The 23,849-nt window shown below is 34.4% G+C and overlaps 1 protein-coding gene and 1 long non-coding RNA gene across 3 annotated transcripts; both read right to left on the minus strand.

The window, feature by feature from the left end:
* Positions 1 to 3,611: 3,611 nt before the first annotated feature.
* Positions 3,612 to 5,167, minus strand: LOC143533594 (uncharacterized). 2 transcript variants are annotated; one of them, XR_013135386.1, is made up of 4 exons: positions 4,434 to 5,167; positions 4,099 to 4,395; positions 3,861 to 3,995; positions 3,612 to 3,759 (listed from the first exon to the last, which is right to left on the minus strand). It is a non-coding gene; the product is annotated as an uncharacterized LOC143533594 (long non-coding RNA). The 2 variants fall into 2 exon arrangements; XR_013135385.1 differs by having other exon boundaries at positions 3,612 to 3,995.
* A 3,146-nt stretch (positions 5,168 to 8,313) lies between these two features.
* LOC143533595 (villin-2-like) lies at positions 8,314 to 15,116 on the minus strand. The gene is made up of 20 exons (XM_077028316.1): positions 14,221 to 15,116; positions 14,060 to 14,125; positions 13,542 to 13,961; positions 13,334 to 13,464; positions 13,105 to 13,264; positions 12,866 to 13,016; positions 12,024 to 12,124; positions 11,799 to 11,954; positions 11,657 to 11,725; positions 11,507 to 11,575; positions 11,300 to 11,437; positions 11,093 to 11,221; positions 10,866 to 11,013; positions 10,756 to 10,766; positions 10,518 to 10,658; positions 10,322 to 10,447; positions 10,194 to 10,253; positions 9,797 to 10,091; positions 8,665 to 8,939; positions 8,314 to 8,455 (listed from the first exon to the last, which is right to left on the minus strand). Exons 1-20 carry the CDS (start codon positions 14,359 to 14,361, stop codon positions 8,342 to 8,344), a joined length of 2,901 nt encoding a protein of 966 aa, XP_076884431.1. The 5' UTR covers positions 14,362 to 15,116; the 3' UTR covers positions 8,314 to 8,341.
* Between the last annotated feature and the right edge of the window lie 8,733 nt (positions 15,117 to 23,849).

Here is a 23,849-nt window from a genome sequence, read left to right on the forward strand (position 1 = left end):
AGAATCTTTCATACATGATCTCTATAGTCGCCCCTGTGTCGATGTAGGCTTTGTTTGTTCTGAGTGTTCCCACGTTCGCTTCCACCGTTAGAGGGTTTGAGAGTAAGTCACCTTGAGGTGGTGGGAAGCAGACAAATTAAAGCTCCCAAGCCTCCAAGCATTGTTGTTTGTGGGGAACACCTTGGTTTATATTCACCATATTCACTTCTTTGCTTTTTCTTTCAGCCATCTTGTCTTTAACCCCTTTCACCAGATGAGCCAATTCTCCAGACTTGACGGCTTCCTAAATTCTTCTCTTGAGTTGAAAGCAATCGTTTGTGTGGTGACCTTTTTCTTCGTGGAACTCGCAGAACTAGGTGGAGCTTTCGTTCTTCTTGCTTTTGGGCAAGGGTCGAGGAGGTCAGAAGTTGTGTTTCACTTCTTCGGTGGCAAGGATCTCCTAAGGGGTTTTAGTTAAGGCTGTGAAGTTCACAGTCTTCTCCCTGTTTGGAGGGTTCCGGCCTTCAGGCCTTCATTGATCTGAGCTCCTAGGATATTTTTCATAGGGATTGTAGTTCCCTTCTTTCGGTTGGGGTTGTTGCCTCACCAACTAGGAGCTCTTTTTCTTTGTTCTTTGAAATCAACGGCCTCCTCGCCTCGGATATGAGCTTCCGCTCGTTCGAGAGCTTCTTCGAGGGTTTTAGGTAGGCACTTGTTAAAGTCTCTTGTGAGGTATTTGGAAGTGATGGCATTCATGAAGCCTGCCACCCTCATTTTTTCGTCGGCCCCCACATATTATAACCCTTATTTCTTGTACCTTTCGATGAAGTCTCGAAGGCTCTCATCATCTTTTTGCTTTATCTGAAAAATGACGTGGCGTCGACGTACCTTCTTTGTTGTGAGAAGTGGGCCAAGAAGCCCTTGCTCACATCGTCGAAGCTTCGAACGCTTTGAGCAGGAAGGTCATTAAACCATATCCTGGCTGACCCAACTAACGTTTGCATGAACATCAAACAACATTCAGCATGGGACCATTTTTCGATTCTGGCCGCCCCAGTGAAGACCTGGAGGTGATCTTCGGGATCATCAGACCCATCATACGTTCTTATATGGGGTGGCATCTTGATTTTTGTTTGAAAGTCATAATCGACGATTTATTGAGAGAAACAAGATAGGTTACCAGGTTTGTAAGGTTTTTCCAGATCTTCGTCTAGCCTGGTAACGGGATCATGACTTGTAGCTCCTTGGTGGGTACACAGCGCTTGGTTGATGATTTGGGTCCAAGGAAAGTGTGCCATCATTTGAGCCATCATCTGAGGCATTAGGTTAAAGCCTTGAAGGCTTTCAGGGGTTGCTGCTGTTTGACTTGTTCCCATGGGAGTGCTCATCGCAGCACTTCGAGCCAAGGGCAAGACCGAAATGGCCCGCTCCCATGTAGTGGCTGTAGGAGGAGCACTTGAAGCTGGTGACTGCCATATTTGGTCGAGAGTGGTCTCATGACCAAGGGGTTGTGAAGTGAACAAAGGGAAAGCCGTTGGGCTTGGTCTCCCATAGGTGTAGGGATATGGGTTAAAGGGTTGACAGGTTACACTTGGACCAGATTCAAAAAGAGAATCAACCGGTCGTGAGCTGGTTAGAGGGGAAGGTGGACGTCCGAGCGACAATGAGGGCTCTGATTCGTCATAATCTAGCCTTATTCTTATCCCCTTTTCTCTTTCTTGGCTCATGTGTTAGTTAAGAAGATGTCTTAGTTGTAAGAAATGTCGTGATACCCCTTCCGTCGTCAGGTCAACACGTTCCGGGGTGTTCATGACTCCTGCATGAGGAGAAGGAACTCCGGATCGCGAAGGGGTTGAAGTTCGAAAAGGTGAAAACTCGAGGAACAAGGGTCCCGTCGAAGTTCCTCCCGGAGTGGAAAAGATCGAGGTTGTCGCTGAAGTTTCTTGGCCGGCACTTGGTGTCAGTGTTCTTGACACTTGGTTGACCTCACCGGGAGATCCACCTTCTGACATGGAGATGAAGCTACACTACTGGTCTTTATGATAAAATAAGCGACGTAGCCCCACGGTGGGCACCAACTTGTTGCTACAACAAAGATAAGACCAATGATAGTGAATGGACTGGTTAGGCTAACAAGCTTCAAGGGTTTAGGTTAACCTAACACAGGTCGTGGTGTCCCTCTACGTTTGCAAAACATAGAAGGAGGTTCACTAGTTAGTTGTTTGTTGTTATAGCTCGCCGAAGATCAAGAACCGTGATGTTTGGAATCGGTTTTAGGATGATGTTTTTGGTGAAGCTATGAAGTTATTGAAGTAAGAAAGAAATAAGCTAAGAGCATATTTCTTAAGGAAGAAGAGAAGATAAGGGAGAGTATGTTATCTGCCTAGATCTTATTGTGTTCTTGTTTGTGGCCAAGTCTTTCTTATATAGGAGAAGAGGCTTAAGCCTTTCGTCAAGTTGTAACTAAACTAGTTCCCCTCCAGTTTGCCTAGAGAGTTGACCTTTGTGGGCGGGAAGGTTTGGACCGCTGGTCCATAATTAAAATAATAATACTTTGTCTGAGCATATCCTTTGGTCAGAGGGGACAAGGATGTGAACAGTTATTTGACATCGTACTGTAGCACGTGGGTACTTGTTTACATATGTTTGGACGAGAAATGAAGCTTTTAACCTTTTAACCCTTTTAGCGTTGTGTTCCAGCCATTTTATTATTTCCTTGGGCTACCCCCGTCATCAATACGCTACCCATAAGCAGGGCCATTTATAAGAATTCGAAAGTCCTGAACAACACTTAAAGTTAAGCCACTAAAATATAAACATAAATACATAAACAATTTATAAGTATAACGATAATTGTAAAATGGTGTTATAACAAATTGGACGAGAGTTCATATTGTAGTTCATATATTGGTATTGATAAAACAAAGGGAATAAATAGCAATTTTGAGGAAAGAGAAAATAAAAATAGCCCAAAATCCCTAACGTATGTTTAAAATAGTCCATTAAATTGGGACTGAGAGGACGAGATCTGACGAAATCTTGAAATTAATAGAAGTTTGACAAGTGTAACTATTTTATGAAAATCCGACGATTTATTTGAAAATGTTGGGAGACCAGTCCATATTTTCGACAAAAAGTTCTAATAAAACAGTCTTGTCCGACGGTATAATAATGTTTCCTACCGGATCCCTTCAAATTCCAAAAACTTGAAAAATTGTGCCTTCAAACTCAGTCTTTCAAGACGCATTTCGGGTGAATTTGTACCAAGAAGATAAGCTAGTAGTTTATTTTATATATGTTGAAATCTAGTCCACACCTATGAAATTAATTTTTAATCCGTCTACACCGACAATATTTTGTGAAATTTCGTCTACTCCGACATGATCGTCCAATGAATATATATGTGTTTATCTTCATCTTCCGCCTTCATACCACCCTAAACCTTCAATGAACAATCCGGCTCATACCACCCTAAACCTTCAACTTCCATGGAATTTGATAATGCTGTTGTTTCCATGCAACAAAATGTATAATAATAATAATAATAATAATAATAATAATAATAATAATGAAATTAAATATTCATTGTTAACCTGGGGACAGTTGAACAACTTTATGGTTGCATAGATCGGTAAGGCATTGATATTTATCTGTTGTTTCTTCACCATATAAAACCCAAAAAGTTTCATTTTACAATAAACTGTGTTCTAACCTTCTTGTTACAACTCTGAGAAGCATTGTAATACCACTCCACACCAGGTAGAAAACTTATGAGGGTACCTGTGATAATTACTGACTTCACCTAAAGAATGCATAAATGTATTAATTATTCTAAATTTGTAAATAGGCTTATTTATAAAAAAGATAAACAAAAAAATTACCTTAGTTGTTTTATTGACCTGTGCTATGCTGTTAAAAACAGTTTGGGTAAAAATCTCATCTTGCAAATTAATAGGCATTTGTGATAACACTAATCGACGTGTTGAAACTGATTTATCAATTCTTTGCTAACTAAGCTGCTCATAAATACATATAAAATCAAGTTATAAAAATACCTATATGAATTAATATTTAAGAGCATATATAGTAAATAAATGTGTAAGAAAAAACATATCAAACCTTTTTCTGAAAGCCGTGATATCCTCAAATGTCATCGTTATTGTTAATATATCAGGTACTGCCTTGGAACGATGATGGAAGTATGAACCAAATGTTCTCCCTAAATAGCAAGCAAATAAAGTAAGTGTTATTAAATAATAACTATAATAATTGGTAAATTTATAATTTCTAATTGGTATGGATTCAAATTTAAAATTCTTTTATTAGTTAATAATTTCATAATATATAAAGATCATATTTGTGTATAATCATAAAGCATGGCTTGATTATAATGTAAGCAATTTAGATTGTTTACCTCTGCATAAACTCTGCCAACAAAAGTTTAGATTGTTTACCTCTGCATAAACTCTGCCAACAAAAGTTTAGATTACAAATTGACTGCAATACCCCTAAAATAAAATATTGAAAACCAAAGACAAAAGAAAAATATTAATAAATGAAAACTTAAATGTCTTATAACTTATAAGCTTACGTTTAGGGACATTGTTGTTGCAGGTAGTACAATATGTAACAAAACCACGTTATCATGCCAACATTGAACTTGTGGCTTCTCAAGTTCGTAAATGAATCGATCTGAATCCATACCAATTGGAAACTATAATTCCGCTAGTTAAAAAACTTACATTAGAAAAAATAATAGTAAATATCACTTAGTATGTAACAATTAAATTAAAAAGCAGCACAGTAACATGAGTAAGTCCCTTCATTCATTTTTAATTGGAATAATAAGAAGCATAATAAAAATGAAAATATGCTAACAGATAACTCATATTTGCATATTCACACAATAACATTTTTGATAGGTTACAAAATTAACTCATAAAGAACTTAAGTTAGAGTTGTAAACATCCACAATAGGCTTTCAATAAGTACCTAATAAAATTTAAATGTAACTCAAGTTAAACACATGTCTTAATCTTACATCCACTCAAACTCTCCCTAAAACTAATGTGTAAAACAAATATCAAGTTAAATGATTGAACATTAATCAGAAAATTATCAACATATAAAATATTTCAGCCAATACTAAGTTCAATATTGCTAATTAGGCGAACATATCTTCAAAATCTCTTCAGATTTGTAGATGTATACTCACACAATCATGGCATAACAATAACCAAATCATACATGTACGGATGATTAGGAACGAACCTAAATTTTGATGATCGAATTTAGGGATTAGGTTTACCTATGTGTGGTGGATTACAATAGTACGGGACCAGCAATTTCAATTTCGAATGGTCGACGAGTTCGTTAATCGATTCGGAGAAGTGGATGAAGGAGGAGGAGGAGGACAACGTGCGAATGAAGATGAACGTTGGAATCACAGAGATTATGAACGTGAAGAAACCATATGGTAACCGGCTACCTGCACAACTTCTCTTCTAAAAAAAATAACCGTAAAATGCTTGAAAGAGAGGCATGCATAAACGCTGTGAAAATAAGAGGAGCACACTCTGTGTTAATGACACCTGCTTCAAAAACCTTGTTTTATTATAATATTAAAATTTTAAAATGTTTTACAATGCATAATGTTGTGTCAAAACTCAAACTCAAAAGTAGTATGGGCTCTAAGAGGATTCTCATCCCATTCTTCATCCTTATCTCTATAATTACATTAAAAAAACATTACATTTCTCTCTCCTATTCAATTAAATAATATTTTTTATACATTTATCAATACAGTTTTCTTTGTCATCTACTCACAACCAATCCAACAAATATTAAAAAATAAATAGGGACAAACAATGTTCCCCAAATTTACAAAAAATCACTACATTTTTCTCTCCACCTTATAATTTACACTCACAACCTCACCCTATAATTTACAAACTCCCCATACATAATTATAGGGGATGAGATGTGAATGCTCTCACATAATACAATTTAAAAGGTTGAATTAACTAAAAGTTAAACTCTTATTATTTAAAGTTTATTTTAGTTTAGCTTTATCAATAGAATAATAGCTTATATGTTACTGATCAACGCTATCGAACACACCCTTGCAACAGATTTGTTTATATAAATTATTATACTCAAAAGATCCACGCATAACGTTCATATTAAATTTGTAATATACGTTTCCCCAGCGGCAATGTGTAACATATCACAAGTTTCGAGCTCGTTATCGCATGCTTAATACTAGTTATATATATCTATACTATATATAAAGTATGAGTTAGGGACCTCTTAAATTTTAAGAGGTACCAAACTTAATGCTTTAGTTACAACATATAATGCATCCAAAATATAAATTTTAAGGGTAATTAAGTCTTTTCATTCTTTCAAAACATAGTTATAACTTTGGTCCCTCAACTCCACTCCCTTATTGTTAATTTCAAGAATGTTTACACATATACCCCTAATCCAAAACCAACTATCCCCACGACTTTTTAACGGTTATAACTTTTTCACACGTTAATATATATATATATATATATATATATATATATATATATATATATATATATTTAAATTGCACTATAAAAACGAGCATTTTATACTCTTTAATTTGAATATGATATTGCTATATTTTTTTAGTTTTAAACTGGATTAAAGCAGAACGAGTCGATCAAAAAAATGGTTAATTTAGTTCAAGTCGGTTCGGATTCGAGTCGAAAAGGTCAAGTCAGAACGTTGTCGAGTCAGCTAAGCATGTTTAGGGTCGGTAACATGCATTCCGGTGCCGGTTACGCGTGTTCAATCTTTGGTTACACGCGTACTAGCTTTACATAAGTTACACGTCCAATTTCGGGTTACTTGCGCACTGTCATTAGGTGACGTATGTACCTACACTGACCATGCATTTAATGTCGAGTTGCGGCCGCACACCGCCACATTACGCGAGTACCCAACTAGTAAACATAAAAGTTTAGCTTAAAAAAGTGAGATATTTCTAGAGTATAAAGATAAAAATGAAAAAGCTCAAGAAATAATAATATTTTAAATGTTGCATTTTTTTTTGGTAGCATTTAATGAAAAAAGATAAATGCAATTGAACAAATGTTCAAATAATATTTAGATTTGAAAGGCTGAATCGTCCTATTAGGCTATGCATAGTGGAGGGGCTATAAATGAGGACGAATTGCAACACGTGGTGTCCAATCAGCAATGAGTGAGAATTTGTTTTTGGAATGTAATGGTGTAGGGGCTACAAATTGGGCACACAGTATCTTTTTTTATTATTTTCTTTTTATAATTAAACTAAACAAATAAAAACCAATTTATTTAAATAATTAAATAAAAATGCATTAAAATTAAAAAGAAATACAAAAAAAGTCTAACTAAAAAAAATACATAACTAAAAATATAAAAAAAACATAACTAAAGCAATAGTTGGCGTACATGTTTAGGTGGTGTAGACCCGAACGCCGGCATTAAGTTTTGGGGCATGAGATAGTTGGCGTACATGTTTAGGTTCGGGTCGGGAAATTGAAACGGATAGCTTGGTTGGTTTAGGTTCATCGGGTTCAATTGTAAGTTCATGTTCGGTTGGTTTTGCGAACCATGGAGTTGACCGAAAGGAGGGAATGGGTGGTTCGGTTGGTTCGGGTTGTTTCTAGGATTCATTTTGCTAATTTTTTGTAAGAATTTTGGTATGAATTGTGTATAAAATGGAGAAGAAGGGTGTATGTTTATATTATATATATATATATATATGTATATTGTTTTAATTAATTAATTTTTTTTTGCTTTTGACCGTTGCAACGGTATGATTAATATAATATTATTATTATTTAAACCTCGCCGGTGACAAAAGAACCCCGCTCCCGCCCCTTTTCGCCCACATATCGCCAGACGCCAGGGGTGGGGGTGTTCGCGCCCTTTGTCGCCCAAACTCGCGCCCCAATACACATGGCCTTAGTGATGACTTGGTAGACTTCAACTACTCATTGTCAAACTCATGATTATTTTGTTACTATTATATATTTATAAGAACATATTGACATAAAATCTCATAATTAACTCACAAATGCAAGTTGAAAATAATATGCAAATATTGTAACATGCAAAGCCCCAGATACCAAAAACTGTAAACACAATGACAAATAATAATATTACCAAGTATATTGTAATATGTAAGAACTAGATAACACAATGACAAATTGATCATATTTTAGGAATATACATTGTGTTATACTTTGTTTTGAATTCGGTATAAACCGGCAAAAAATAAAAAAAAATATATGTTCCAAAAAAAGGAAAAAGAGTAGCATGCATTTATTTAGGAAGATTTGAATGTCTAGAAGAGATCAACTTTCTTCTTAATATGATCCTGCTTCCATCTTGGTAACCCATAAAACTTTTCCTTTGGCATCTTAAATATTTCTTCGAATTCTTCTGGGGAGAGATAAATCTGCATTTTCATTATAAAACAACGTTACACATGGCCCGTACTAAAACGGGTCAATTTAGATCATGGTGATTATATAAACCTCATGCAACCAGTAAACTTGACTGTTTAGACAAGAACTACATGAGGAAAGAAGAAAGCTTCGAACCAAACACGACGATTATATGAAATGGTTAAACGGATATACATAAAGTCATAACCATATATATTACCTCTCTTTTCTTGAGATCGATTCCGGTAGCAGGGTTTGTTGATTTTGAAATGAGTTGGTCATAAGTATATGTACTTTGAGTGTCTTCACAACTCTTTTCATCTTCAGCTGTTTCTTTAACTGAAGAGTCTTCTTCATTGGTCTCTTGATTCGGCTCGGTTGTCTCACTTGGAGCTTCAGAAGCTTCATTATTTTCTATAGTCTCGGAGGGCGGTTCTTCGCTCTTCACTGGATCTGGATCTGGAATCGGAGCCGGAGCCGAAGCTGGAACTGGAACTGCAGATATAATAAATATTAACATTTTGGATTCCGTTATCCAATTCTTTTAAATTTTATCGAGCGTCGGGAGAAACAAGTCTAGATGGCTTACTAACATACAAACCTCAAACCATGGTATGAATTAGTAGAAAAAAGATAGGAAAATGGGATTTGCATATATCAGATAATCAAACACTAGTATGCATGTGCATACTGTTAATTATAGTTATTAGCATTTTGATATTAGAGTTTATTTGTATTTAGCCCAATGGGCTCAAGATAGGTTTCTACATAAGTTTTCTGTAGTGATTAAACTAAGTACCTTTAAGAAAACCAAAAGTATATTATTATTGCATAAAACTTCTTAAACTAGTACATTCAAAAAACAAGATTATTATTGAAATAACACAATTCTTGTTTTTATGAAAAAACTAAAATTTGTAATAAAGTGTTGCAGGTCGATCCCGACCCATTTTTATCCGCTAATAACTTGAATCAAGTCAAGCATAAATGAGCTCGAGCCTAAATATAAGTTTGTTTTATAAACAAGTCCAACCTTCACTTACCGAGCTCGAGTAGGCTAGCGAGCTAAACAAGCCCACTATTTTTAATTTTAAAATAATGTTTTAAATAGATATTGTATTATGTATATATAGAACTTATGTTAAATATATAAAAATTATAAAAAAAGAACTAAATAATATACATGCATATATAAAAAAATTTAAATGTATATTAATTAATAATTAATAACCGAGCTCGAGCTTGAAAAACAATTCATGAGCCCGCTCCAGCTGGAACGAGCTGAACATGAGCTCCGGCTCTCATAAGTTAAAAAAGCTGAGTTTTTATTTTATGGTTATGGTAGTGCATACCCTGGTCAACGATCTCGGGATTGGCAAGAGGCGAGGTAGATTCTGATTTTGGGTTTTTTTTACGAGGAGAATCAGGCGGTGGTGGGCCCCCCTTCCTTTCAGCAGTTAGAACATTTGATAAAGCAGCAACTGCAGCTGCTCTCTGTGAGGCCCGGTTTAATACTATTCTAGGAGCACTAGGAGTTTTAGGAACATTAGATGATTTAAAAGCAGATGTCAAAGCAGCCATTGCTGATGCTCTCTGTGTTGCACCTCCACCTCTGCTGCTGCTCACTTCAGGCTTATTATCATTACTCTGCTGCAATAATAATAATAATAATAATAAAAATCATATAATAAATAAAATTGCCTTGTTATATAATATATATACATTTAAATATTTGTAGCAGTCGTTTACCTCGATTACACCTGGCCCAAAGAGTAACATAGCCTTCTTTTTAAACGAGTTTCCTTGAACCTAACGGTTAAAAAAGATACAATCAAGATATAAAATTTATATCGTTAAGATTAATAAAAGTCACATACAGTAGCTTTTGAAGGATCCCATGAAAAATATGTTGTGAAAAAACAAGGTTCACTTCCTTCTTGCACTCTAAACAACGGTACATATGGAGACAATCCGTCCACGGAAGCAGCCAAGTCTATGTATTTCTGAAATGATCAAAATTGGTCAATATTGGTAGTTATAGTCAGTCGGATCATAACTGCATTATGATAGTACCTGGCCAGTTTCAAAAGCACTTTGTTTTTCCTTCGGGTCAACTGATTGACCGACCCAAACAATAACCTCAGCATGTGTATCTAATATCATAACATCTTCTGCAAACAAGTCATCTTGTTCAAAACTGTAAATTCCTTCAATCTGTCATGTAACCAACATAAATTGTAAGCATATATTATGATATTATATTATACAAATTGTCTAAATGGTTTAAAAAAATATAATATGACAAACTCACCTCAAACTTTCCTGTAGATCCATTAACCAGAAAATAAGATAAAAAAACATTAGTGTGTATATTTAATAAAAGAAAGTTAATTCTCTATTATAAAAAAAAAAAAAAAAAACCTTTATTGGACGATATTCCAAACAAGTGCGGTTCTCTGACAATTTCCTGCACTAATTTTTTACTGTTGTAGGTTTGTTTGCCTCCCAACGCAAGCCAGAAAGCTAAGCTCTCTTTTCCTTCTCTAGAGAATTTCGAGGGCGCACCGGGCTAAATATTTAATAAAAAATAAATTATCAAGAATAGGAAATTAGATATGTTAAAAATTTAAGATCATTGTTACGCATACTTTCAAAAATTCAATAACTTTTGCCGCTAACTGCTGCTGCTCAGCTGTACTCTGGTTTCCATACCATGTAAGAACTGACGTGGCAGATTGTAGGATAAAGCAACTGTATGAATTTAAATTCGTTGCGCTCTGCACGACATTATACGCACGTTGTCAAGTCCCAAATAAAAAAATTCCTTAAATGATCATGTTCATCCGAAAGCATACCAAGTCTATTTGAAGAGCTTTATTATTATGCGCTGAAGTTCCCGCTATTTCAATAAGAGCAGAAGTATCTGGACTATAAGTCACATCTTTCAATCCCTTTTCTGCAATGTAGCTTTTGTAACCCGAGCTCAGTCCACCCTAGTAAAAGAAAATAATTAAAATTATAAGATATATTTAATCACTAGTGCAATTTTATACATACTGTACCTTGAGAACAATCATAGGCTGAAAGATGGCAATAAATTGCGGTGGCTCTTTTCCTTGATGCACCCGACCCTGCGTAAAGAAAAATAATATTTTTAGAAAAAAATAATTTGTATTCAGCACTGCAAAAAACTTTATTTAAAATTATGGTACCTGCACTGCTTTGCACTTGAGAGATTTGAACATTGATGTAGTCTGCTGGCAAGCTGATGTTTGGTCCTCCTGAGGTGTAAGATGTTAATAAACATAAAGCGTAAAATACACCATTTGCATAGATAAATTTAATTTATGTTACCTGGATGCTATCCTTCCCAACCCAACAACAGAGATAATGATCTTTTTTATCATTAACATCATAGGAGTATTGAATAATGTAACAATCTCCACTGTAGAACTTGCCAATATCTTCCTTGGGTACCGGTGTCGTTGATTCTCCATCAATATGCCATACCTAAAAATGGTAAACTATGTTATATATTTTTGTTCCAAAAGTTATGATGTGGAAAGTTAATAATCAAACCTCGAGTTCTCCATTTTCGGGAAGCAAAGGTGGAACTTCCTCCTCCACGGGAGACGTTTTTGCCTGCCCTTTGAGAAGCGCACCTTGTTGCTTCAGCATAGCTAATTTTTACAAAAAAAAAATAAAAAATAACACCATTGGTACCTTATGATGAAAATTTGACGTGGAAAGACGCTGGGTAATGGGTCGACAGATTCAGGGGGGGGGGGGGTTCTTTGACCGAATAAAATGTTCAGTGAACAACTCGTGAACTGTTCGGCGGTATGTTCGTTTATTTAGTAAACGAACTAACATCGACAAAAAAGTTTGTTCATTTAGTTAAAGGAACAAACATGAACACAGGTCTCATTCGTTCATTTGTGTTTGTGAACGTTCATTCATTTAAATTCATTTATGTTCGTTAATATACGCATTTAAAATTGTCATGCCAACACATTGTTCATCATGTTACTTTTAACTAGTTTTAGCTCAGTTATGTTCGTTCATCTATGTTCAATTATGTCCGTCCGTTAACGTTTGCAAACTGTTTGTTTATACTGTTCACGACCGAACATAAAAAAAACGAACAAGAAAACCTTGTTTGTTTAATTGGTCGGGGTTCAATCGTTTTTTCGGTTAAAGTTAAACAAACGAACATGCTCCATTCGTGTTCAGTTCGTTTACAAGCCTATATTGAAACAGTTTCGGGTCAAAACAAACCATTATGACAGATTGACATCAATAATCTAATTTGTGTGAGTCCAAAATAGGCTTTAGGCTATTCTAAGCCCGTTCAGCCCGTTTGAGATAACAGAAAACCCAAATCGACCCGTCAATAAGTAAAAGGGTCTGAATGAATCTACCTGCTACTTTTCCCCTACCCTCCTCAAAAGGAGGAGCTGATGAAGCCGATGTCCACGACCCGAAGTTGGATTTAAACAAATTTGTCTCGTGACCTTGAATAATTCGAGTCACAGTAGTCAACTTTGACACATTATGGTTCACAATGAACTCCTACATATGTTTATAAGAAAAAATATTAATAACCAATTCACATAATGAAGGTGTAAATTAACCTTAATCTATTCGATAAAAAGTCTACCTCAGTAGTCTGCGTGGCGGTTTTTCTATCTTCCAATCGTGTTGCTCGACCGACCCAAATAAACATATCTGTACCACAATATAATATATAGCTTTTATCGGTTCGTAATAATGATTTAGAAAGTTCCCCAAGTACATCCTGTATTTGACCTCCAGCAATGCTGCAAAATCAAAGGTTAGAATGGGTGGGTCGCACCAGCTGTCAAAACGGGCCAAGGTCAAAATTATACCAGTAAAGTTTGGGAGGCGTTTTCTCGGGCATTATATCGTCTTCACTTGCTACCTTCTTGCCAATAGGAGCAAACCCTCCAAACAGGTTCCAGAATTCACCCGATTGCCCTTCGGATTGTAGTTTTCCATCCTCTGCAACAAAAAAAATTAAAAAAAATCATATAATAATAATAATAACAACAGAAATATTTAAATAAAAATGTAAGCTTTACCAATAATTGCAACATTGCAGTTTCCCTCATGATATTTGTCCTTTAGAAGCTTAACAACTTCCAAAGCTTTGGTTCTTTCTTGCATATTTGTGTTTGCACCATGGAACTGATATATTTTATCTTTGGTTTCCAATATGAAGATCTCATCATGATTAAGTGTTGATCGAGTAAACGGGACCTGCTTCAATCTGACAGCTCGTTTTCCTTCACACGTGTACAACTTTGTTTCAAAGTTTTCATCATCGGGTGTCTTTATTCCAGCTGAAAAACCTCCCTCTAGTGGCATTAAACATGGCTTAAAATATGACAAAAATCTCTTAGATTCATGACTTTGAGGCTCTCGATATTGTATTGAACGGTTTCCAAGAACTGCATCGAGCTCAACCGCTTTCACAGCTGCTGTTCCAGATTCATCCTAGTTCACATAATAAATTCAGATCATATATATATATACACACAAATGAATACACATTACATATAGACATACAAACATATTATAAAAGGATGCAGTACCTGGCTAGTATCTTTGCCTAGCCAGAAGTGTATATCATATGTATGCGCGCCTGCTTTGCCACCAGTCTGCAAATACACAAATCATTGAAATATATTAATATAATCACACGTTTAAGATATAAGCCAAATGAAAAAATATATTTTTTGAAGGTTATAATCACCTTTAAGACGATGTATGAATCACCAGAATAGAATCTACCATAATCGGACGTTGGCAAAGGTACGGGTTGGAGGTTCTCAATTCTCCATATTTCAATCCCTCTAAAACGAGTCAAGAAAAAACCATACATGCAATAATGCATACATAAGTACGCTAATAATATCGATAATTGAACATTTTATGTTACAAGAAAGCATACACTTTTTGACCAACTCCTTGAAATGCAGGCTCCGAAACTTTAACTGACATGGTGTCGAAATGTTGATTATAACGAGAACAAGACCATCAAATATTTTCTGACCTGCGGTTTCAGTCAATCGTAAGGCAATCTAATATTAACTTTCTATGCAAATGTGTTTGTTTCTGAAATACATGTTTTGATAAATTTTTATATATAATCTTGTTACTGTATGTTGCAAAAATAATCACATTGTTGTTGTCTATATTAATCACATTGTCCTGACAAGATCAATACAAACACATAATTTCTTATATTAATATTGAAACAATAATAATAATAATAATTCCCAACAATTTGAATGCGGTTATCGAATGCGAATGTATTGATGAAAATGGGATCATACATGGGTGTTACCCCGGCTAATATATCACATCAAAACGATGATGAATAATATGTGTGTTTATGGGTTGTTACCCAATCTTGTGTTGATGGGGTTTGTTGTATACATCTTTGAAAATTTGAATGAAAATGGAGATTTGATTTGATGAAGGTGGAATAATTAAAATGGGGGTGGCAACAGAAGAATTCGGCTAATTCTATTCCATAATATTATTTATTGTTATTATTATTGGCGTTATATTCAAATACAAGATTACGCTGTACTTATTCGATGAGGAGTAACTTTGGCCCAAGTAATTTGGGCTCACAAACCTTGGGCCAGTTATCAAAGGAGTTCCGGTTCAATCATTATTTTAGAAATGGGAAAAACCCGACCGGTACGAACAAGGTTTCGGTTGCTTAGATAAATCGTACACGGACCCGACCGTTCTGCTGGCACCGGTTCCACCTTTACCCGGTCAATACCCGGGCCTGACCTGACCAAAACCGATAAAAACCTGGCAAACCCAATTAAAAACCCGATCATACCCGGAACCGGTTTCTACCCACCTCAGTTGTTGACTTTTGTTGACCATACCCGGAACCGGGTAGGCTGAATATACCCGATTTGCATTGAGCTTGACTAGTCTGGCACTCTGACATGTTTGATGAGCCTAAACAAATCAATTATTACTTATATAATTTTTTTTTGAAAGGTAAACTTCAAGAACACTGGAACAATGGAAAAACCCCCTCCACTGAGCTCGGGGGAGCCAAAGACAAAAAAACAAAAAAAATCCTTACATTATAACAAACTTACACCACTTATACCAACCATCATTGAATAATTTAGATATATTCTTTATTCACAGAAAGCCAAAGGACTTGATATCGCCGATGACTTCTTCAATATTAACTTCTTTGCCTTCATAAATCTTCTCATTCCTAGCTTTCCAAAGTCTCCAACAAGCTATAATTATGATTCCTTTGATTATCTTCTTCTCTTTGTCGTTTTCCCTAACCTTGTAGTGAAGACTAAAAACATCTTCCATCGAAAATATAAAGATTGGAGGTAATTTGCACCATGCACAAATATTTTGCCATACAACCGTCCTGAAAATACACCCGGATAGAATGTGTTCCATCGAATCAAATCCTGAATCATACAAAACGCAATATGATGACTGAACCTCAATATTCCTCTTGACAGTGGCGGACCCAGGATTTTTCGCCAATGGGGTCCCATTTTTTCGATGCTCAAAATTTTCGGACCGATCGTTCGAGTCCGGTCGAAACGAAGAACATAATAGAAAAACAATATCATAATAAAACACACAAATACGATATCATTCGAAACGGGAAAAAACATTACAAATTCTTAAAGTTGTTTCATGTGACTTTTCATCTTTTGAAAATGAACGCAAGTAGCTCTCTTTCGATATAACAAATGCAGAATTTTATCTTCTTGGTTAACATGATAAGATATAACTGGTATTTACTTGGAGGGATGCCATGGAAGGTGCTCTAAATCAATTTTCATAAGAGTATTACTTGAAGAAGATGATGGCTCAAAACTTTCTTTTCAATAATCCTTGCATAATTAGCCATAAAATTCAAGTTTTTAATGAAACTAAGTCACAATCTAACAACAATTTGATAATACAAGTATACAACATACAATTACCAATAATAAATCAATCAATATCATATTAGCCCTAAAATTACCTTTTGTTTGAGACAAATTTAGAGGAGAGCTGAGAGAAGTGAAGCTGTGGAAGCAGGCCGAAAGGAACAGAGGATGGCCGAGTGGCCGGAGCCGCGATGGCTGGCTGAAGATTCAGAGAGAGGAGGCATGCCTACGTGATTGGGAGTGTTGGGATGTTGAGGGTTGGAATGGCTGCATATGAGTTTAAGCTTAAAACCCTACTAAACTAATATTGAAAATGATTTAAAACTAAAAATGAAAAAGAAAAAAAAACACAACAAAATCGCACCAAGTAAGGGTCGAACCCGGGAAGTTTAAACAGAAAAAGCAGGGAATTTCACCAAACCAGCTCAATTCTATTCTTATGGGTTCTAAGTTTTAATTTTTATGGGGTCCTTCCAAAATTTAATATACCGCTTCAACTAAAGTTTTGAAAAACATTAGTGTCCCGGGACCCCGATCCATTATATGTGGGTCCGCCCCTACCTCTTGATGAAAGCTTCAAAAGTCGGAAGCTTATATAAAATAGCCCTTCATACAAAAATATTACACTTGAGAGGCACCCATTACTTATATATAATACTTAGTTATTAACTTATTACTATGTTATAAGTATTATAATTATAAATATACAAAAGAATAAGTAAGTACATATAAATGAAACAATTAATTATTAATAAATAATTAGCAAGTTGACCCAACTCCTACAAGAAGTACTGCTACTCATGAGTGGAGCGAGTTGTAGAACTAGAATTAAAACATAACAAAACTAAACTCTTAAGCTCTATAAAGCTTCAACATGAAATACTTTGAATGATTTCCCACATATTCTTCCAAATAAAAGAAGTCAATATTCCTTATTGACAAACAAATGTTTTGTTCATAACCACCATTGTTGTTGCCCATCCTCATCATTATTACAACCAAGTCATTGCCATGATCTCAACCACTATCGTCACCACCACCACCATAGATCGTCGCACTTATCACCACTGTCCATTTGTTGTTCGTCTCCACCACCACCACACCCCACTGCCCTGGCTAGCATTGTGACCACTACTATCGTGACCCATCAACTTAGCATTATTGTTACCTCTCTTGCCACGACATTTGTTGCCCCCCCCCCCACACACACACCCCAATTGCCATGACCTCTTATGCCACGACTGCATTGCAACATTCCTACTTCTTTAACAAAATTACAAACTAATATTGATTATTTTTTCAACCAAATGCCTCGAATATTTCAATACTACTTTTGAAAGATTATAATTATTTTAAATTCCATTTTTATCCCCTGTTTCTTGAATTGAAGTTAAATAATTATAAGCTAAACACTCCATTATAGTCGAAAACCACACCATCTTGATGTTAAGAATGCATTTATAGAATGACGATTTACATGAAAATGTTGTAGGAATATGAGACACTTTTTATATTAAAAGTAATACTAATAATAACGATACTCTTGTTATTAACATGAAAAATAAAAAAATACATACCGTAAAACAAACTAAATAAATAATGAAAGAATATAACAAATATGTTAAATGATTCCAACCAAGCTCTTCAAATGATAAAGTGTTCAAATTATTCGTCAGCAACATCTTGTAATCTTCTTGATAAAAACTTAATTTCAACCTTTTGCCACAACAAGGTCTTCTAGTAGTCTCTTGGCTGCAACAAAGAGCAAACTAAATTTGACGGTTGAGGATGAGGCACATGTTCAACACGCTTCCCTTAAACAGATTTCGCGCCTCTACTTAAGACAATGTGTCTGTCTCCCATGGTACCAACTGCGCAGTTGGTACTGCCGGAGATGTCCATGGCCCGAGGTTGCATCGGGTCACTTGTAGTGTTAGAACTTGTGGGGAAAAAAAGAACATAAGAGGTAGAGGAATCAAGTAGAGAAACTCATCTCTATAGGTTCCCAACATATGAGTCTTCAAAGCTTTTTTCTTCACCAATAACTTTTCATGCATGCATGTAATTTTCCTTGAATTTTCTAGCTTGTGTATTTTCTAGCTCTTTTCAAATGAGACACATAACCTATTATATATACAAGAGTTAAGGGTGAGTAAAGTCTCACTTAATTAGAAATTAATAATATAATAAAACTAATCAATTGTCATCAAAAGGCTTTATTCAATAGTTTCATAACCAAATGAAAAGTTTAATATTAATTATTCTAATAAATCTCCATTCACTATATTCTAATTTTCCAACAATCCCCCACATGAATGTAGATTGATCAAAACATACAAAATATCCAATAGAACCTTGACAAGTGAGTATTGCAGAATAGGTAGGTGTTAGCTTTGAACCTTCCTTTGTGAAACATACTTAGTCTCCTAGCGGTTAGTAGACGTGATGTCCTTGAACAAACCCCCATTTGTGTAGACGACAATACACTTCACATAATAATCTCCCTGGACGGGCACATCCCCTCATTGTCGTGTCCATTATAGTCCTGGAACACTAGCCTGCATTCGTAAAAGCTCTAGAATTGTGCACCCCACAATTTCATTAGAAGCGACCACACTTCTCTTTCACATATGTGATTATCCATAAATCATTAAAAGCACTAAGGTTATAAAGATTTACACAAATTATTGACCATATATTATGGCTTAGCCTCACAACATGTCACTGTTGTTATATGAATGGACTAGGAAGCGATTAGACTCCCTTTATAATTTTGGAGGACATATGTATGCTTATTTGTCAACTTATACATAAGTTATGCCCCCCACAGTGACCACCCTTAGATATATATTTAGGTTGTTATATTGAACTTAGATCTTGGGATCCCCAATCAACTAAGTTAGGTTTTCTTTATATACCATTTTTCATGGGCTTTAGTCTCATTCCACAACTTGATCTCTACTAAACCCTCAGGTTGTTGGATCCATAACATTATCTTTGAATTTTTCTAGTCACTATAGATAACTTGAGTAGTTGAGATCAGTTGTCATGATGTGTTCTTAACTTGTAAGTTAATTTTGCCTAGTGTCAAGTTTCTAAGACTATAACCTCAGTGGCCCCTGAATCTGGTTATAATATTTGTCTTTGTAAGATACACTTATCATTAAGGTAAACACATCTCTATTAATCTATTATGCACTACGACCTTTTTGTCCTCCACTTAGTCGTGTGTTTGCAATGTTAGATTGGATTACCATAATCCTCATTGCTAAACCTTCCAAGTTCAAATGCAATACACCCAGGCCTGACCCGTGGGCCAGCCAAAGAAGGCATTGGCTTTGGGCCTCCAGTCTTAGAAGGCCTCCAGCTAAACCAAGGGTTATGTAGTATGGGCTTTCATATTCAGAAGTGGGCTTTTTTTAAAATTGGTAACTAATTATATATTGGTAACTAATTAACCAGAAACAATAATGGAAAATGCAAGGAATTGAAGCGGCATTACATATGGACGTTATGTATATTTTTTTATTTTGAAAGGCATAAGTTCTAAATTTATGAATATGAAAATCGAAATCGAGATCTCTTCAATCAGCTTTCAAAATAGTTAACTGAAGGTGGGAACCTGGAACATCAATTCTTCAAAGTTGGCTTGATTCCGAGTTCAATAGTCGATTAATTTGATTTCTCTTGTTTCTGTTGGAGCCCTAATTCATAATTCAATTAGTTTGATTTGAAGGCTTGTCGACTTAATTCTGGTTTTGTTGAACCTATTTTGAAGCTATAAGGTACACTAATAAGCCCTAATTCTTCGTGTTTTGATTTCGTTTTTTTGTGAATTTTGATTATTGTTCCCAAATTTTATACTTAAATTATGTGAACTGTTTGCTACTGAGATTAGATTCTTTGTGAATTTGTTTGCAACTTTGAATTATAATGTAAAATAGAACTTGAAAGTATGAATAATGTCATTCTAAAAGATTAAACAAACAAAAAGAGAAGCCTAAAAGATTCTTTATTGTTGGTCTAAAGCTCGGGTAAAGGAGGATAGTTTATATAAACTAGTTTTTGAAACAGGCCCCAACATTATAGTTAGCTTTAGGCCTCATAAACCGTTGAGCCGGCCCTGAATACACCTTCATATTTAAGTGCTATTGAATAACATCATCCAACTTTTGAATAAGGTAAAGAAAGGTTCATATTTTCTATACAAGTTTGATAAATCATATCAATTACCATTCTGCATACTTCTAAAGAGTAGTTTCTTAAATGGCTTCCCATACATATCTTGCATTTTGATATAGTTTGTTTAACTTTACTTGTGAAGACAACTCGAAACTCATGATTTGAATAAGACCACGTCTTTGTATCAATGAGATTATCAATGCTTACTACTAAAGTAACGCTTTTCATAAGTTTGTTATAAAACATCACCAGCCTAGAAGGATTTTATATCACCCTCTAAGACAGACCTAGAAAGTTGAGGTCTTCTTAAGATCCTCATAAGTTATATTATTTCCTTATATTGAATGAAAATTCACTTCAAATTTGTCTACACAAAAATTCATTCATGTTTTGTGTATCTATTAAATGTTTCACGTTAGTTTGTCTTCGCAAAGCACCATAAGTAACAAGTACTAGTCTAGCATGCTTTATATGAACTGAAGATGCATAATTCTGATTCTACACAACAATAAAATTATTACAATATCACTTTGAAATATTCACCCCTTAGCTTAGACAAAGTTATGAGACCAGTTCATAATCCCAAAATGTTAGTCTTTTGAAAAGTCTCGCAAGTTAGTATGTAGCACATAATTAACTTCATAATTCATTTAAGTAAAATAACTCTTTTGCCTTTGATCTTCAAGACTTCACCATGCATTGACTTATATGAATATTAAACACAAGTTTTAATCCAAATAATTCTGGTGAATACATTCATCACCAAGATGAATGCTACTCGTCTACAGTCACTATAATGCTGAGAAAAGTCAACTGGATTGACACTTAAACTCTTGGAATTCACATTTGCTTCTTAAAACGATTTATTGAGATACTCTCCCAATATGAAAGACAATAATCTCACATAGTTAAACAACATGGATGGTGGTGGAAAAATCTACATATCCATCAATATTGTAAGTATATTTTACTGAATCTCTTAAGATTTGTTTAAACTCATTTACAATAGTAACATATATTTATGTATATATGATCAATGTATTTATGATTCACACTCGGTGAATTTCCAAAGATATAATCTTTCATGAATTTTCAAGGACTTAAATATCTCATCAACATATATTAATTCATATATTATAATTCATACATACTGAACTTCCTAAAAGTTTAACTTCTTATTAACATATATTAGTTAATATGTTATAATTCGCACTTAGTAAATTTACAAGAAGTTTAATTTCTCATTAACATATTTGTTTTTATATATGTTATAATTCACACTTACTGAATTTCAATGATTTAAATATAATATTCTTGTGTATTTCATCTTAATACATTCATCACGTTCTTCCATGACCATCTCATAATATGGTTATATATTTGATGTCTTATCTTTGACTTTAGTCAATCAATAACTCACAAGTTGTTTCTTGTGCAAATTCTTCTTGCAATATCCGTTTAAAATTATCCATTTTATTTTAAAATACTGATTTATTTCGTTGTATAATTGCATGTGTTATCCGAAGATGTTTAACACAAAATAGCAATACAATCGAACTTACAAAATAAAGTGTAAAACACCTTTTAGAAGTAATTTAAACGAATAAAAAGACAACATCTAGATAACAAATCTCAAAGTGTTATTATCTTCAACACCTTCATTGTCCGATCGAAATCATCGTAATGATATCCTTTTATATGCCATGAGTTTAGGTACTCCCTCAAAAGTTCTCTATGCACTCATAAGGATAAGATCTTCGTTTCATCTTGAAACTATATACTTAAACAATCAAACTATGTCCAAAACAACAAGTTGTTAACTACATGCACGTTATGAATTTTAACAAAACTTATGTTCATAACAGCACCAAGTTTTTATTTTTTATCGTTTATTCTATAGAATAATTTGTTTTTAGAAACCGTTTAAAATAGTCGGTTTCACAAAAAAATCATATCTAACACGCACGTTAGACTATTAAAATGTTTAGACAAGCGTTGTTTAAAGTTATAAAATAACTCTTTCTAACAAAATTCTTAGAAAAAATAAACATTGAGACAAAACATTTTTAAACTACTTGTTTTTCAATAGTATAAAGTAAAACCTTTAATTTATAAAACATTATTAACCCAAGAGTCACTTCATAAACACATAATTAAAGTTTTCATTAACAGTTAGTTAAGGCTTCCATTAGCACTTAATTAAGGCTTTGATTATTGGTGATTTAATGAGAGAAATCTTAATAGACACACATGAAAGTCTCATATGTATTATTTCACTATAACACAAACATGGAAGTCTATTGGAGATGGTCTAAGTTGTAAGAAAGTTGGGATGATGAATAGATTGTTTCTAACTTCCTGACAATGTGTGATAGATCCATAATTGCACCCTTCATTTTGATCGTCATCTTGGCTATAACATTTTTTTATAACGGCGAATTTCTTTTCAATCTTTGTCATCTGTGGGACTCGAACCCAAAATCTCATCCTCCCAAATCTAGGTGTTTAAATGTTTGTCTTTGCCAATAAACCAACAACAAACCAATGTATTTGATCAAGATCTATTTTTGAATTTTTTGGTTTCATGAAACCATAAACAACTAATGTTTCTTGAAACGATTTCATTAACCAACCTTTTTAGAAAACAGTTATTCGGTTTGATTTCCCTATGCATGACATGTATCCATCATGATTCTATGATCGGTTCTTCAAATTTAGTTAGCCCTTAGCGTGACCATGCATCAACCGCAAAATCACTTCTATTCTTGCGTTCTTCATAGATCTGTTTGCAGTGACTAGTCTTTGCAAAAGATTGTGGAACTTGTGTTCAGTTCTTTGATTTATTTATTTTTTCTTTCTTGTCTAGTCTTTTAAGCATTTTAGTCGGTCTTGGTCGTCTAAAAATGTAAGAAGTGATTAATTCTAGTTATCATTTACATACATCAAATGTTTATATTTTCATGATCAACATCAAGAAATGTATTAGCAACTTAACATATCGTCATGTATCAATATTATTTTCAGTAAATACAAGTAACTCATTAAACTTACAATTTCAAACAAACACGAAAAACACCAAAATTTTTTTTTCCTATTTTGGGTCCAGCAATTAAGTTGTGGTTCGATATTTTTTTATGTACTTGAATCTTGAGTATCGAAACCGATGGTTCAAACAAGTCTTACCTGGCCCCATGAGAAACACACAATAAAAAAGATATATTTTAGAGTTAATGGCCATTTTCGTCCCTGTAGTATGCTA

The sequence above is a fragment of the Bidens hawaiensis genome, unplaced genomic scaffold (assembly GCF_021521415.1).
Source record: "Bidens hawaiensis isolate Kalapana, Puna unplaced genomic scaffold, B.hawaiensis_p1.1 tig00009824_1, whole genome shotgun sequence".
Lineage (NCBI taxonomy): Eukaryota > Viridiplantae > Streptophyta > Magnoliopsida > Asterales > Asteraceae > Bidens > Bidens hawaiensis.